This window comes from Narcine bancroftii, chromosome 13, assembly GCF_036971445.1.
Source record: "Narcine bancroftii isolate sNarBan1 chromosome 13, sNarBan1.hap1, whole genome shotgun sequence".
Taxonomy (NCBI): domain Eukaryota; kingdom Metazoa; phylum Chordata; class Chondrichthyes; order Torpediniformes; family Narcinidae; genus Narcine; species Narcine bancroftii.
In genome coordinates, this window is record NC_091481.1 from 44,826,360 (window position 1) to 44,843,944 (window position 17,585).

Sequence of the window (17,585 nt, forward strand, 5' to 3'; positions counted from 1 at the left end):
TAACTAATTTCATTCAAATCTGTTTTTATTGCTTTAATTGTTCTTGAGACCTGCTCTGCTTTCAACTGCCAAGAAAGCACCTTATGGGCTCTTTCACCCAGATCATAATACAGTAGTTTTTTTTGTTCTATATGTTTGCAATTTATTATACTGAAGATTTTTTTTATTAATAATTTATCCTCACTTGAAGGATTTTTTTTTCAAATATAGCATCTCTTTTTCCAATTGTTCCACCTCTCATATACTTCTTAATCTTAGAAGTATAACAGAATTTGTCCTCTTAAATATGCTTTCAGAGCATCCCATATAATAAATTTATTATTAACCAAATTTGAATTTGTCTCAAAATATTTGAATTTGCTTTCCAATGAAATCACAAAACTCTGGTCTTTTTAAACAACAGAGTTGAATCTTCTTTGTCAGGCACTGTAATCGTCTTTAAAAAAGTTGAATGATCTGATAAAATTCTCGCTTTATATTCAGCTTCAATAATCCGACCTTGTAATTGTGCTGACATTAAAAATAAATCAATTCTAGAATAAAAATTATGTCTGTTTAAATAAAAAGAATAGTCTTTCTCTCTCTCTCTCGGATGAATTCTTCTCCATGGATCTATTAAATTCAGTTCTCTCATTAATGCCAAAGTGGCTTTTATCCTTATCACCACTCTAGTTGACCTGTTATGCTGGGTCCAAACAAAAATTTAATTCTCCACCTACTAAAATATTTCCATAAGCATCTGCCAAGTTGAGAAACGTTTTTTGAATAAATTTCTCATCATCAACATTTGGCGCATAAAAATTCATAAGGGTCCATAGTTCTGAATAAATCTGACAATGTACGATTACAGATCTCCCTGATGGATCATCCAGATGGCAACCCTAACCCTAATTCTAATCCTAATAGTCCCAGCACCGATTCCTGAGGTCTCCAGACTGAGAAGCATCATCCATCACCACTCTCTGGCTTCTCCCGTCCACCCATTGTCGAATCCATTTCACTACTTCACCATGAATACCTAGCACCTGAACCTTCCTGACTAACCCCCCCACGTGGAACCTTGTCAAAGGCCTTACTAAAGTCCATGTAGACAACATCCACAGTATTTCCTTCACCAAGTTTCCTGGCAACCTCATTGAAAAAAATATCAAAGATTGTTTGAATACGATCTATCATGCACAAAGGCATGTTGATTATCCCTAATCAGTCCCTGGCTAACCAAATAAGTGTATATCCATTCTCTTAGAACACCTTCCAATAATTTATCTACTACTGTCAACAGGCTCACTGGCCTATAATTTCCAGGGTTAATTTTGGAGCATTCTTTAAACAACGTATCAGTGTGACCGACCCTCCAACCCTCTGGCACCAGACCCACGTCTAAGGACATTTTAAATATTTCTGCCAGAGCCCCTGCAATTTCTACACTAGCCTCCCTCAAGGTCCAAGGGAAGATCTTGTCGTCAGGCCCTGGGGATCTATCCATCTTCATTTGCTTTAAGACAGCAAGTACCTCCTCCTCTTTAATCTGTGCAGGTTGCATTACCTTCACTGTTTCTTTTCTTTACCTCCCACGACTCTGTGCCTGTTTCCTGAATGAATACTGATGAAAAAGGAGATCTCCCCCCATCTTTTTTTACTCCATACATAGCCGCCGACTCTGATCTTCAAGGGGACCAATTTTATCCCTTACTATCCTATCTTTTTGGTTTTAACTTACCAGTTGAAACCCTTAGGATTTTCCTTCACATTGTTTGTCAAAACAACCTCATAACTTCTTTTAACTTTTAATGATTTCTTTCTTGAGGATTTTCTTACATTTTTTATACACCTCAAGTTTGTCATTTGTTCTACATTGCCTATATCTGTTGTACACCTCTTTCCATCTGAACTAGATCCCCAATATCCTTCGAAAAACAAAGTTTGGAGACAGAATTGATTGACATGAACAAGTCATGAAATTCAGTGTTTTGTGGCACCATCATAGAGCAAGCGTTAATCTTATAACCATCTTACAACGTTACACTATAAAAAAATAAAACTAATAGTGTACGAAATGTAAGGCAGTGTCTTTGATTCATTGATCATTCAGGAATCTGATGTCCTGTGTCACTGTCATCTTTAGGCTCCTGCACCTTTTTCCCGATGGTAGCAGAGTGAAGAGGGCATGGCCTGGGTGGTTGGGGTCTGTAATGGAGGATTTAGACCAGCTGATGCAAGAAGGGATGCAGTTGCATCAGAAGATAATCTCAATTCCACTATGAGGCCCAAGATGCATATTTAGTAGACACACCTAAATTCCACTATGGGGCCCAGGGATGTATATGAATCAGTAGACATTATCCAACTTCCACCATGAGGCCAAGAGTTGCCTTTTGTTGGTCTCAGACTGTCAGGAGACCTTGAAGATAATTAAATCATTTGTTCAAAGAGATAAGATCTGAAGTAAACAACTTTTGGGTAATATAAGCCATGGTCCCACTGCTGAAGTTTGAGACTCTCCAAGAGGTGGCAACATCTCTCAGCAAGAACTTCAAGATTCCAAACCGACGTCCCGGTCCAGGGAGGTGGAGAAGCTGCTACCAGTGCCCAGACAACCTACTACAAGTGTGCAGTTGTCGCCTCTCTTTGGCAGTTGGGACCAGTCCAGGCATTGATAACTATGATAAGTATAATAAGTATAATTGTAGTGTGAATTCAGCTTTAGATTTAGTAATAAAGCCTTGTATAAACTGAATTGCTCTCGGTGTGTGTGTCTATTTTCTTTCGGTAGCTTGAACACTGTGACCAATCTAAAACTAACAAAGTGAGAGGTACAAGTTTACCCAAGACAGGGTCTTTCTTGATAGAGGCTGCTTTTTTAAGATACCACCTCATGGTGCCTGTGATGTTGCAGGTTGAGTTAACAACCATCTGGAGTTTATTCTTGTCCTGAGAGTTGGCGCCTCTATACCAGACAGTGATGCAACCAGCTAGAATGTCTCCACAGTACACCTGTAGATGCTTTCAAGAGTTTTCAGTTACATACCAAATCTCCTCAGACACCTCACAAAGTATACCTGTTACCGAACCTTCTTTGCGATTTCATCAACATGGGAAGCTCCAGGACAGATCCTTGGAGATATTGACACCCAGGAACTTGAAGTTCTTGATCTTCTCTATTACTGAAATCTCGATGAGGACTGGGTCGTGTTCTGACTTTCTCTTGAAGTGCACAATCATGGTTTGGCTAACAATGAATGAACTGAACTGATCTATCTCCCTCCTATATGCTTCCTTATTGCCATTTGTGATTCTGCTAGCAACCATCGTGTCATCAACAAATTTGTAGATAGAATTGGAATTGTGCCTGGCCACACAGTCATGGGTGTATAATGACAGTATAGCCAGGATAAGCACACATCCTTGGGGTCTGCCTGTGTTGATGATCAGTGAGGAGGAGATGCTGTTTCCAATTTGTACTGACTGTGGACTTCTGATAAGTCAAGGATCCAGTTTCAGAGGGAGGATACAGAGGCCTAGAGTTTGTAGCTTCTTGACCAGCACTGAGGTATTGAAGACTGAGCTGTTTTTGAGGTGATCCAGAGGTGGAGAGCCAGCGATATTACTTCTGCTGTGGAACGATTGTGACATTAGGTAAATTGCAGTGGGTCCAGATCTTTGCTTAGTTACGTGTTAATTCTGGCCATGACCCAGCTTCTCAAAGCATTTAATTAATCACAGTAGAAGTTAGTGCTACTGGGCGATCGTCAGTGAGGCAGCTCACACTACTCTTCTTGGGTACCAGGATGATTGAATCCCTTTTGAAGCAGGTGAAAACCTCTGACTGCAGCAATTGAAAAATGTCCGAGAACATTCGAGCTAGTTGGTTGGCCCAGATATTCAATACCCTGCCAGGTACATCATTAGTTCCTAACGCCTTGCGAGGGTTCACCCTCTTGAATGATGTTCTGATGTCGCCCTTCCCTAGGCCTGCGAACCTTGCCTTTAATCCTGACAGGAACATACAAACTCTGTCCCCTCAAAATTTCACCTTGCACATTCCTGCCTGAGAACAACTTATCCCAATCCACACTTTCTAGATCGTTTCTCATTTCCTCATAACTGGCCTTTCTCCAATTTAGAATCTCAACCCGAGGCCCAGACCTATCCTTCTCCATCATTAACTTGAAACTAATGGCATTATGATCACTGAATCCCTCACTAATGGATCCCTACAACACCCCCAACCTTTGTGTCATCTGCAAACTTACCAACCCACCCATCCAAGCAATGTATTAAGATCACAAAGAGCAGGGGTCCCAGAGTAGATCCCTGTGGAACACTACTATCACTGGCCCCTTTTCCACTGGCAACCCAGTTCCTGTGCAGTGTCCTGGGATAGGAAGCACTTTGGGCCACCCTTAACTGAGGCATTAATTGCTTTTCCACTGAACACAACTCATCCCCGAACTGGAGTGTTCTACCTTCAAATGGAAGCAGGTGACTTTCTGCTGTCCCCTTTACACTGGTTTTATCAACATGACGGGGGACACGAGGCTATCAATCCCCAGCGTGAAATTATGTCATTTGGCACCAGCATTTGAACACTGTTCCTTTTCCACTGGACCCTGTCCCAGTTAATTCCTGGGTCAGGGTGCCAGTGGAAAAGGGGCTACTGAGAGCTGTTCAGGCCAAGGCCTCTGGATCATGAAAGGGCTGCAGAATGCATGGCTTCTTTCCTTCGCCAAGAGCCAGATGTACACTTGGAAATCTTGATCAGGCATCGCAAACCCATTAACTGGCTTTAGGGCAGAAGTTGGAAGAGTTTTAGATATGGAGGGGATCAATATAAGAAAATGGCATTATGGTCAAAGATCAGCTAAGACTTTTTGAGTAGCAGGGGGGATCTGAAAGGTCAACAGGGTACTCGTTCTTTTTTTTTTTGCTTATTTTGTTTTAGAGTTGTGGTTGGAGCTCCAGTCAGCTGCATAGGAAGCTCCCATAGGAAGTGCCCAAGTAATCTTGGTATTTTTTAAAAATTGTTATTTCTATTGATAGTGTCAGGAGAAAATGCCACTCATGCTGAAAACTCACAATCGTCCAAGGTCAAGACTCTAAATCATTGCATAACATCATAGTGAGAGAAAGTCCACAAGCAACCACTTCCTTTGGTGGATTTTACTTTGCGATCAGTGAGAAACATTCTCTAATATTTTATTCTCCAGCAGACTTTTTACTATTTTCACACATTATGACATTGGAAATGTGCTCGTCTTTTCTGCTTTTTTGTTGAGAGTAAATCTATTGAGGGAAAGAAGGACTCCTGAAGAGCTTGGGGCGCTGAAGGATCCTGATCATATCAGAGGGTTGGGCCTGTAGGTGGTTTGACCTGGAGTCTGCAGCTACAAAGGCTGGAGGCAGATCCACTGCACTCAATATCTCTGACGGACTTGATTGTGCTCTCTTTCTCCTATTGTTAGGGGTGCCAGGCAATGCTCATAGAGACTCTTTGTTTTCCTTATGGCAAACGAAGTATATCTTGTACGTTACATTTTTAGTGCATCCCTACATGACATTGAAAGGAACATTTGAACCATTAGTATTAAAGGTTCAAAAGGTTCCGTTCTGCTGACCATTGACAGGTCAACCGTCAAGGTCGTCAAGAGTATCAACCTCCTTGGAGCTCATTTGGCGGAGAACCTCACATGGTCATTTAACACAAGCTCCATAACCAAGAAAGCCCAGAAGCACCTCTTCTTCCAGCAAAGGCTGATGAAAGTTAATCTCCCACCCCCCCCCCCCCACATGAATTATCACTAAATTCTATAGAGGATGTATCGAGAACATCCTGTGAAACTGTATCACCGCCTGGTTTGGAAGTTGTACCTCCTCAGACTGCAAGACAGTGGAGTTAGTGGAAAAGATCATTGGGGGCTCTCTTTCCTCCGACAACAATCGATGCAGGCAGTAGGCAATAAACATTGTGAAGGAGCCCACACACCCCTCATGTAAACTGTTCTCCCTTCTGCCATCTGGAAGGAGGTACTACATCCAGATTGGGCAACAGGTTTTTTTCCCAAGCCATCAGGCTCCTGAACTTCAGAACATTTGGAGATAGTGTGCCGTGGACTGTTACTGTCTAAGTCTTAATCTTTAGTATTTTAATGTGTTTTACAACTATTCTATTTATGTAAATGTGCTCCGTGGACCTGGAGAAACGTCATCTCATCATTACTGTGTGAGCATGGTTTGAATGATAAATAAATGTGACCTGACTAATCTAGTGACAAGTTGGCATCTGCCAGAATGCAGCACAGAAAGAAGCCATGTCTATGTTGGAGAGGGGAATGGAGAGATACAGCATTGAAACAGGTGCTTCAGCCCATATCAACCACTCATTCTCACAACATTTTCATCAACCCTCCAAATTCTACCTACCTACACACTGGTGACTATTACTGTGGACAATTAACAAACCTGCATATCTTTGGGACATGACAGCAAAGCAGAACGCTACATGACTATGGGGAGAACATGCAAACTCCACCAGGGTTGCGATTGCACCTGGGTTTCTGGCACCGAGGCAACAGCTCCGCTAGGTGTGCTACAGTGCAGATCAGAGGAAATGTTGTTTGTAGGAGTTCCAGCCTGCTGACAGATCCCACTTGTGCAGTAAAGACAGGTTTGTGTGTGGGCAAGTACTGGGACAACAGTGAGATTATCTTTGCTGATCTCCAAGATCGCCACTTTTTCATGCTGTCACAGTACGACGATTTCTTGTGATGTTTGAATGGCACAGCTTTTTTGTATGTGTTAAAGTCCTTCCCGGCCATAACAGGGGATGAGTAAGAATCAAGCTTTGCAGACTGCAAAACAATATACTTAGTTCATCCGCAACATATTATGGGTAAATGCACATTTTGTTGTTCAGTTAAACAATAAAAACCTTTATTCACTTAACAGCCTAAATGTGCAAAGCATCCCCATGTACTTCAGGAGCATGTTATTGGGATAAACTTGGCTCTATTGAAAGGTATATAAAAATATCTGACATTACATTCTACTACTGTTTCCATTTTCAAGCATATTTTTTGCGGGTATTTCAATCAGAAACCTGGATGAAATATAGCTTGTGGATCAAGCAGGGGAGAAGGCAGGGTACCTCTAAAACGTAGCGACAGAACCGCTGTAGGCTAACCAGTGGTGTGAGCATTTGATCCATTTTCCAATGTCCTCTTACAGTAAATCTTAGATACAGTTCCTTACTTTAAACAAACAGATCTGTGGATCATTTATGACCCACAGAACGGGAAGCAGACCCTTTAACCCACATGAATTATCAAACAACTGCATCTATCCTGATTTGATTTAACTGTCTCTGCATTCCCATCACTTCCCTCCACTCACGTTCTCACCCCGGGCAATTTACGAGCAGCCACTGAGCCGACCAGTTAGCACATCTTTGGGATGTGGGTGGAAGCTGGAGGCACCCCCCCATGGGGAACTCGCACGGTCCCCAATCAGGTTTGAATTGGGTCTCTACAGCTGAGGCAGCAGCTTCAATGCTGCAGCACCTATGACTAAACTGTTCCCTCTGTATTGTAGATAAAGCGATATGGTTAGGGTATTTTCATTAAAGACTGGATTACCCATGGCAGATAATAAAACTATCAGACTAAGCGAGCAAGTCATGGGAGGTACATCAGAATGTGAAACAGGGGTAAGAATTAAAAAAAAGTCTTGCATGAAAGCTCCCGATCAGCATTTCTAACATTTCCTGTTTTTATACCATGAAGACCCACAGCCAGTTGATGAATAAAACCATCTTTCTTATAATGTACGACCATAATATTGGGAGGCTGCAAACCTTGCTCCACAGTGTACTTGATGGAAAGAACAATAGCATCTTGAACAAATGAGAGCAATAAAATTTAACTGGAAAAAATATGACTATGATTGCAATAGGATAAGAAAGAAGACTCGAGATTAAAAAGTGGGTGGGCCCTTCATGAGTAATTTTACTCTGCTAGTCCACTGCCCTTGCATTCCACATAGGAACTCAAGATCAACTTCATTCCTCAGCGGAACTCCTGACCATCACTGCAGGAGGGTGTAATTACAGTGGGACAAGTTTACAGAAGCAGTGTTAAAGAAACAGAAATTATAATGGGAAAAGCCGACAGGAAATCTGTCCAACACCAGAATCATAATAAATTCTGGATAAACATGAATATATACTACTGCCAACAGTTGTGCTTTTACAAATCATGGCAAAAGTATTCCAATATAATAGAATTAGCCAATTAATCAGTTAATGACTGACACACAAATCTGATGAAATGAGTTAAACATTCTTCGACGAAAAAGATTGGTGACCAACAATGTTTATGATTTTTTAAATTTCTTTACATGTTTTGCCACTCACAGGATTTAGGTAGCAGTTTCCTGAAGGCACTTCCTGCAGATTGCAAGCTGTCAGTTGCTCCGTAAACTGTGAAACGGTCTAATTGTGGACTTCCTTTCATTACAACTTCACAGCACTGCTGAGGGAAGCTGCAGAAAGGCCAGAAATAATGTGCAAATTGAGCAGTAAAGGGTTATGTTCTTCAATGCCTTTACAGAACTCACTTCGATGCCTTTACAGAGCTCACTCAAAAGGGCTCACGTTATTTGATTCAGTTAGAGGCTGATTGAAGGTTGGATTTCAGTAAATATTTATTGAAGAATCTGAAGAGTGCAAGAAGGACATTGTGATAGAGGATACTCTCTCCTACAGTCCAGCACTGCAGTCCTGCCCTTGCTCATGGCCCCTTACACAGGAGGACCCCCACAACATGTACTGCTTTGGCATAACAAAGTTCAGATTTATTGTCAGAGTACACACGTGACATCACGTTCAACCCTGACATTCTTCAACTTGTTGGTAGTGCAAAAAAAAATCTAATTCAAGAAAGATACAGATACAAAAGAGAGGAATGTGAAATAAATATTCAATAATAAAGAATGTGGTGTGAGTCTTGTGGCACCGATACCTCTTTCCTGATGGCAGCAGCAAGAACAGAGCATGTGTTGGGTGCTGTGGATCCTTGATTATTTCTGCTGCTCTCCAACAGCAGTGTTCCCCCTAGATTTCCTTGGGTAGAGTTTTGCCTGTGATGTGCTGATCTGTGCCCACTACTTTTGCAGGGCTTTCTGTTTAGAGGTATTGGTGTCCCCATACCAGACTGTGATGCACCCGGTCAGCGGACTTTCCTCTGCACCTCTGTCAAAGTTTCCCAAGGTTTTGAACGTCATACCTAATCTCCATAAACCCCTGAGGAATCAGAGGCGTTGACGTGGTTTCTTCACGATGCCATTGGTGTGTTGGGTCCAGGAAAGATCGTCCAAGATAGTGACACCCAGGAACTTAAATTTGCTCACCCTCTCCAGCGCTGATCCCCCGATGATCACTGGATTGTACACCTCTGGCTTTCTTTTCCTGAAGTCAACAACCTGCTCCTTAGTTTTGGTGACACTGAGTGCAAGGTTGTTGTTGCATCATTCAGCCAAGTTTTCAACCTCCATCAAAACTTTAGGAGAAATATTAGCGGATGCTTCTTCACTCAGAGAGTGGTGGCAGAATGGAATGTTCTTCTGAATGAGATAATTGCGGCAGGGTCCCTTCTGTCATTTAAGAAAAGGTTGGATGTGTACATGGAGGTGAGGGGGTTGGAGGGATATTGGTGGAGAGCGAGAGGATTGAGCTAGTGGAGTTGTTCAAGTGAACCGGTGCAGACTCAAAAGGCCGACATGGCCTGTTTCCGCTCTGTAAATGGTTATATGGTTATATACCTGTAAAGCAAGTAGGGCAGGTGCTAAGAACCTAAGATCCAGTACTGATGAAGATTGTGGAGGAGATGTTCTTACCAGTCTTCAGTGATTGTGATCTGGAGGTGAGGAAATCCAGGATCCAATGGGTGTTGAATCCCAGGTCTTGGAGTTTGCTAATCAGTTCTGAGGGGATGATGGTGTGGATTGTCCAACTGTGGTCGATAAAGAGCATCCTGATGAATGCATCTTTGTTGTCCAGATGTATTATGTTTACTCACGTCCATAGGCAGAAGATGCAAGACACATCTCTCAATTGTATCACCAAAGACCACCCAGTCGTCCATCTCACAGCTGCTTGTGAGATCCCCCTGTGCACACCAATAAAGCATAATATTCAAGGCATTGCTCGGAGGAGCTAGATGAACACACAAAATGCGTCAGGAACAATGGGTGAGACAGAGTCCACAGAAGGCAGGTTTTTGGGCTGAACCTCTTCACAAGCACTGAAGGATCCAAAATCTTGGCTCTTCATTGCGTTCTGTGGACGGTGCCCGACTTGCTGAGTTCCTCTGGCCATGTTGTGCATTCCTCCAGTCTTCCAGCTCTGCAATCTCGCTTGTTTGATTGGAATTCCTGATTCTCTCAGGGCAAAGTGTGTAACCGCTTGACAGACAAGAGACTGAAAACGCTGAAATCTGAAGCTGAACATACTCAATGGGTGCAGCAGTATCAAGTGGGAGATAAAAGAATGTGGCACTTCGGGCTGAAATGTTTTTTCGAGTTTAACTGCTTGGTGTGTACAGCCCAAACATTAAAAGTAAATGTTCCATTATCATCACATAATACTACATTTAGAATCTAACATACATGAAGTTCTTTAACTTTTGTCCACCGTAAGGCAGACAGAGAGTCACCACTTTGTCCAGCGCCCTCCCAGAAACCGACAGCACTTCGTGTTCCCAGGCGACCTCCTCTCCAAGTACTGACCAGGCCTGAGCCTGTTTAGCTTCCAAGATCAGACAATCTCAAGCGTATTCAAGCTATTAGGTGCTGAAAACAACACAGTGCAGCCCCTCTGGCCCACAATATTGTGCCAATCTATGTAAACTTACTCCGCAACAATCTAAATAGACATCCTCACCAACCTGGAACGCCTCAGGCCACGAGCCGAGAAAGCCAGGAACAATCAATCGATGCAGGTCCATCACTTCATTGGCCCCAACAATTTGGGATGTGACATCACACAAAGACATGTTCTTCCTCCTACAGTATAACAGTCCAGCTCAATCCGTCTCAGCCTGTTAGTATCACTGTAAACAGGACTTACCATCTCCACATAGAACAGCACAAAGACCCGAGTCACTAAGCCTTGGGCCAGTGGTAGAGTGCCAATGTACATCTCAACACTAGCTGGTGTCCAGAGGATCGAGATGGCCACTCCATGCAGGTACTGGTCAGGCTAGCACAGGACATGCCGCAAAGGCCAGTCAGTGCACAAACGAACCATCAGCTGACAAAATGGTAGAAGAGGCTGGGAAGACCCAAGGTGGTCACCATGCACCAGCTTGTACACTCTGGTCTGGTAGTCATCAACACTTCACAAATATTAAACAGACATGCAGGCAAGCCAGTATCAGCTATTTTCTTAAACATACAGTTTCTTTGCAATGGTACAAAACAGCAGTGTTGCAGAACGGAAAGACTTTAATGAGAGTTTGGTGCTATGTGTGCAGACATTGCTAAATCGTGACTAAATCTGGTCTCTGCTGCAGAGACTGGAAAATTCAGGGAGCACCACTTACATCCTGTACTGAGCATCAGGTTACAACACAGGCTACAAACTTCAGTCGTCTTTCGCCCCCCCCCACCCTCCCCCCCCCCCCCCCCCCCCGAACACAGCCCCAGGGCTCTGCACGCCAGACAGAACCAGCCAGCAAGGAGTTAACCTCACAGCCCCTTGCAACTTGGAGACCAAGAGACTCTTTGTTTCCACTGGTGACTCATTCCCAGTATGCTGCTTGCTGCCAGTTTCAAACCGGAAGCACAAGGCAATTAAATTTTTGCTGTTTCTAGACAGGCAAAAAAACAGTACGGAAAGCAGCTCCCTCCACCGCACGCTGCCCCCGACACCCAAGCATCCCACTCACCCAACTGCCTGCAGGAGACTTCACCCTCCCCTACCCACCACATCCCACACAGCGACTCACTCCCCACATCCCACATCGTTCAATCCTGTACATCCCCAATCACCACATGCCCAGAAACTCTCTCCACAATGAAGCCACACCCCCCCAGCACTCCCCACAACTCCATTGTTCTAATGGGCCTCCCCCACCACTCAGACACCCTTTCCTGCTAACACACTCTGCCCACCCTTGCCTGCCAGCACTTCCCGTCAAACACAAGGCCCTGCTCACACTTACCTATCAGCATGCGGTTCAGCACGCCGGCACACCATGCACATCCACCAGCACTCACTACACACTCTTCACGTATCAGCAGCTCATGCTTGCTCATCAACCCATGTCCACCTGCCAGCTGCTCACACTTGCACACCAGGTCCCACAGCTCGCATGCCTGCCACACATCCTGCGGCACACAACCAGCCGCGTCTCATCTGCTCATACCCACTCCCCAGTCTAGCCTGCTCACACCCACCCCCAGATGTGCCTGCTCACACCCACCCCCAGTCTCACTTGCTCACACCCACTCACCAGGTCACACTCACACCCGACTCCATTTTACACTAGCACACCAGACCCTAATACTCAAACATGCCCATGCTCCCTCACCCCTATGCTCACTCTCTGTGAGACACCATGCTCACACTTACCTGCCAATGCACCTGCTCACATTTGGATGCCAACAGCCCCATTCACACCCACCAGCCAAGACGACCTGCTCACAGTCTAAACAAAGAACAAGCACACACCCACATCCCCACACACCCATATAGGCAATAACAACCACATCCCTACATACCGCCTCACACCTATATCCTCAGACACCTTCTCACATCGACACGCACTTACACTGACATCCCCATACACCCCCTCACACCTACATTCCCACACACCCTCCCACAAAAACATCCCAACACACCCCCTAACACCTACATCCCCACACACCCTCTTACAACCACATCCCCACACACACCCTCAAACCTACATCTGAACTCACACTCTCGCACCCACATCCAAACACACCTTCTCACACCTAGATCCCAACACACCCTCTCATATCCACATCCCAACACACCCACTCACCTATAACCCAAATGAACACCCCACATCAACATCACCACACATCCCCGCAAACCCACATCCCTAGACACGCCCTCACACCCATAACCCCCACACGCCCTCACACCAACGTCCCCAAACGTGCCCTCACACCCATGTCCCCACAAACAGCCACACTCCCACACACGCCCTAACACAATTACATTCCAAAACACTCTCACCTATAACCCAACTCACATACATTACAACACAATACAATCCTGCTCACACATACATTCCAACTCACCCTGTCACAGCCACATCCCGACACACCCTCTCACACTTAAATCCCAACACAAACTCTAACACCCACATCCAGACACACCCACTCACACACATCCCTACACACCCTCTAATACCCACAAACCGCCACACCCTGTCACACCAAATCCCAACACACCATCTCAAACTCACATTCTGACACACCCGCTTACACCCACATCCCGACGCACCTGCTCACACCCACATGCCGACATACCTGCTCATACCCACATTCCGACACACCCTCTCACACCCACATGCCAACTCACCCTCTCAAAGCACATACCGACACCCCCACCCACATACTCATCCCGACACCCCTTCCCATACCCACACCCCTACACCCATATCCTAACTCACCCGCTCACACCCACATCCCAACATAACCTCCACACCCACATCCCAAAATAACCTCTACATCTCCAACGCCCCCGCTCAAACCCACATCCCAACACAACCTCCACACCCACATCCCAACACAACCTCCAAACCCACATCCCGACACAACCACCACACCCGAACACACCCTCTCACACCCACATCAAACACCCTCTCACACTTAAATCCCGACACACACTCTAACACCCACACCCGACACACCCACTCACACACATCCAAACACACCCTCTAATACCCACAAACCGACATATCATGTCACACCAAATCCCGACACACCCTCTCAAACTTATTCCGACACACCCGCTCACACCCACATCCCGACACACCCGCTCACACCCACATCCCGACACACCCGCTCACACCCACATCCCGACACACCCGCTCAAACCACATCCCAACACAACCACATACCAACACACCCACATCCCAATGCATACTCACACATCGACATCCCAACACACCCTCTCACACCGACATCCCAACACACCCTCTCACACCGACATCCCAACACACCCTCTCACACCGACATCCCAACACACCAACATCCAAACACACCCACACCCCAACACACCCACATCCCGAAGCACCCTCCCACACCAACATCCCGACGCACTATCACACCCACAGCCCGACGCACCCTTTCACACCGACATCCCGACGCACCCTCCCACACCGACATCCCGACGCATCCTCTCACACCGACATCCCGACAAACGCTCCCATATCCATATTCCGACACACCTTCCCACACCCACTCCTCACGATACCCTTGCACACACAGACGACACACCCTCTTGCACCCACATCTCGACACACCGTCCCGCACCCACATCCCAACACACCCTCCCGAACCCACATCCCTACACACCCACATCCCGACACACCCACATCCCAACACACCCTCCCGCACCCACATCCCGACACACCCTCTCGCACCCACATCCCAACACACCCTATTGTACCCAAATCCAAAAGTACCCTCTTACACCAACAACCCAACACACTCTCACACCGACATCCCAACCCACCCGCTCATACCCACATACCATCACACCCTCACACTGACATACCAACAAATCCACTCGCACCCAAATCCCAACACACCCTCTTGCACCCACATCACAACACACATGCTCACACCCTCATTCCAACAGACCCACTAACGTTCAAACTCCAACACCCACTCGCACACCCACATACCACCTCACCCACATCCCAACTTACCTACATCCCAACTCATCCTCTCACACCTACATCCCAGGACTCCCTCTCACACCCACATCCCGACACACCCACTCACACCCACATCCCAACACACACTCAAATACCCGCATCCCAACACATTCCCGACACATACAACACAATATTCCAACAGACATGCTCACACCCATCACAACACACATGCTCACACCCTCATCCCAAGAGACGCAATCACACCCAAATTCCCACACCCACTTGCACACTCACATCCCAACTCACTCACATCCCAACTCACCCACATCCCAACTCACCCACATCCCAACTCACCCACATCCCAACTCACCCACATCCCAACTCACCCACATCCCAACTCACCCACATCCCAACTCACCCACATCCCAACTCACCCACATCCCAACTCACCCATATCCCAACTCACCCACATCCCAACTCACCCAGTGACACTTACATCTCAAGATTCCCTCTCAAACCCACATCCCAACATACCCTCTCACACCCAAAGCCCGACACAGCTTCTAACAAACATATAGCGACACATCCTCTCACACCAAAATCCCGACACACACTCTCACACCAAAATCCCGACACACACTCTCACACACCTTCACATCCTATCGCACCCACACACACACCCTATCGCACCCACATAAACACCCTATCGCATCCACATCCAAAAGTACCATCTCACACCGACACCCCAACACACACTCACACCGACATTCCAACCCACCTGCTCACACCCACATCCCATCACACCCTTACACTGACATACCAACACAGCCACTCGCACCCACATCTCAACACACCCTCTTGCACCCACATCCAAACACACCTGCTCACACCCACATCCCAACAGACCCCCATACAACAATGTCCCAACACTCATGCTCACACCTACATCACAACACACATGCTCACACTCTCATCCCAACTGACCCACTCACATTCAAATTCCAACACTCACTCGCACACCCACATCCCAACGCACCACATCCCAACGCACCTACATCCCAACTCACCTACATCACACCGCTCACACCCTCCCAAACTCACCCTTTTGCACCCACATTCCGACACACCCTATTGCACCCACATCCAAAACAACCATCTCACACCGACAACCCAACACCCACGTGCACACTCACATCCCAATGCACCCACATTCCAACACACCTACATCCCAACTCATTCTCTCACACCTACATTCCAAGACTCCCTCTCACACCCACATCCCAACACACCCTCTTACACCCACATCCCAACACCCACTCACACCCACATCCTGACACACCCGCTCACACCCACATCCCGACACACCCTCTCGCACCCACATCCTGACACACCCTCTCACACCCAGCCTCTCACACCTACATCCCAACACACCCTCTCACACCAACATACCAACACACCCATTCACAACCACATCCCAGCTCATCCTCTCACACCCACATCCCAACACACCCTCTCACACCCACATACCAACACACCCACTCGCAACCACATCCCAACACACCCTCTTGCACCCACATCCATACACACCTGATCACACCCACATCCCAACACACACTCGCACACCCGCATCCCAACACACCACTGACACCTACATCACAACAATATCCCAACAAACATGCTCACACCTACATCACAACACACTTGCTCACACCCTCATCCCAAGAGACCTAATCACACCCAAATTCCCACAACCACTCACACAACCACATCCCAACTCACCTACATCCCAACTCACCTACATCCCAACTCACCTACATCCCAACTCACCCACTGACACCTACATCCCAACTCACCCACTGACACCTACATCCCAACTCACCCACTGACACCTACATCCCAAGACTCCGTCTCACACCCACATCCCAACACACCCTCTCACACCCACATAGCAACACACCCACTCGCAACCACATCCCAACACACCCTCTTGCACCCACATCCATACACACCTGATCACACCCACATCCCAACACACACTCGCACACCCGCATCCCAACACACCACTGACACCTACATCACAACAATATCCCAACAAACATGCTCACACCTACATCACAACACACTTGCTCACACCCTCATCCCAAGAGACCTAATCACACCCAAATTCCCACAACCACTCACACAACCACATCCCAACTCACTCACATCCCAACTCACCTACATCCCAACTCACCTACATCCCAACTCACCCACTGACACCTACATCCCAACTCACCCACTGACACCTACATCCCAACTCACCCACTGACACCTACATCCCAAGACTCCGTCTCACACCCACATCCCAACACACCCTCTAACACCCAAAGCCCGAAACAGCTTCTAACAAACATATATCGACACATCTTCTCACACCCACATCCCGACATACCCTCTAACACCGATATCCCGACACACCCGCTTACACCGATATCCCGACACACCTGCTCACACCCATAACCCAACACACCCGCTCACAACCACCACATCCCAACACACCCGCTCACGCCCACATCCCGACACACCCGCTCGCACCCACATCCCGACACACCCGCTCGCACCCACATCCCGACACACCCGCTCGCACCCACATCCCGACACACCCGCTCGCACCCACATCCCGACACACCCGCTCGCACC

At 46.6% G+C, this 17,585-nt stretch overlaps 1 protein-coding gene across 3 annotated transcripts in view; it reads right to left on the reverse strand.

Moving 5' to 3' along the window:
* elk3 (ETS transcription factor ELK3) overlaps window positions 1-17,585 on the reverse strand; it is a 103,569-nt gene that overhangs the window by 51,037 nt on the left and 34,947 nt on the right. Inside the window, exon 1 of one of the 3 annotated variants that reach the window (XM_069909941.1) lies at window positions 12,626-12,681. The exons of 1 other annotated variant lie outside the window; for it this stretch is intronic. Coding sequence is in view for 1 of the 2 variants with exons in the window: in XM_069909939.1 (XP_069766040.1) it covers window positions 12,216-12,225 (10 nt within the window). In the remaining variant the exon portion in view is untranslated. Of the gene's footprint in view, window positions 1-12,215; window positions 12,281-12,625; window positions 12,682-17,585 lie in introns of those variants that run through there. One more of the 3 variants, XM_069909939.1, reaches the window with a different exon arrangement.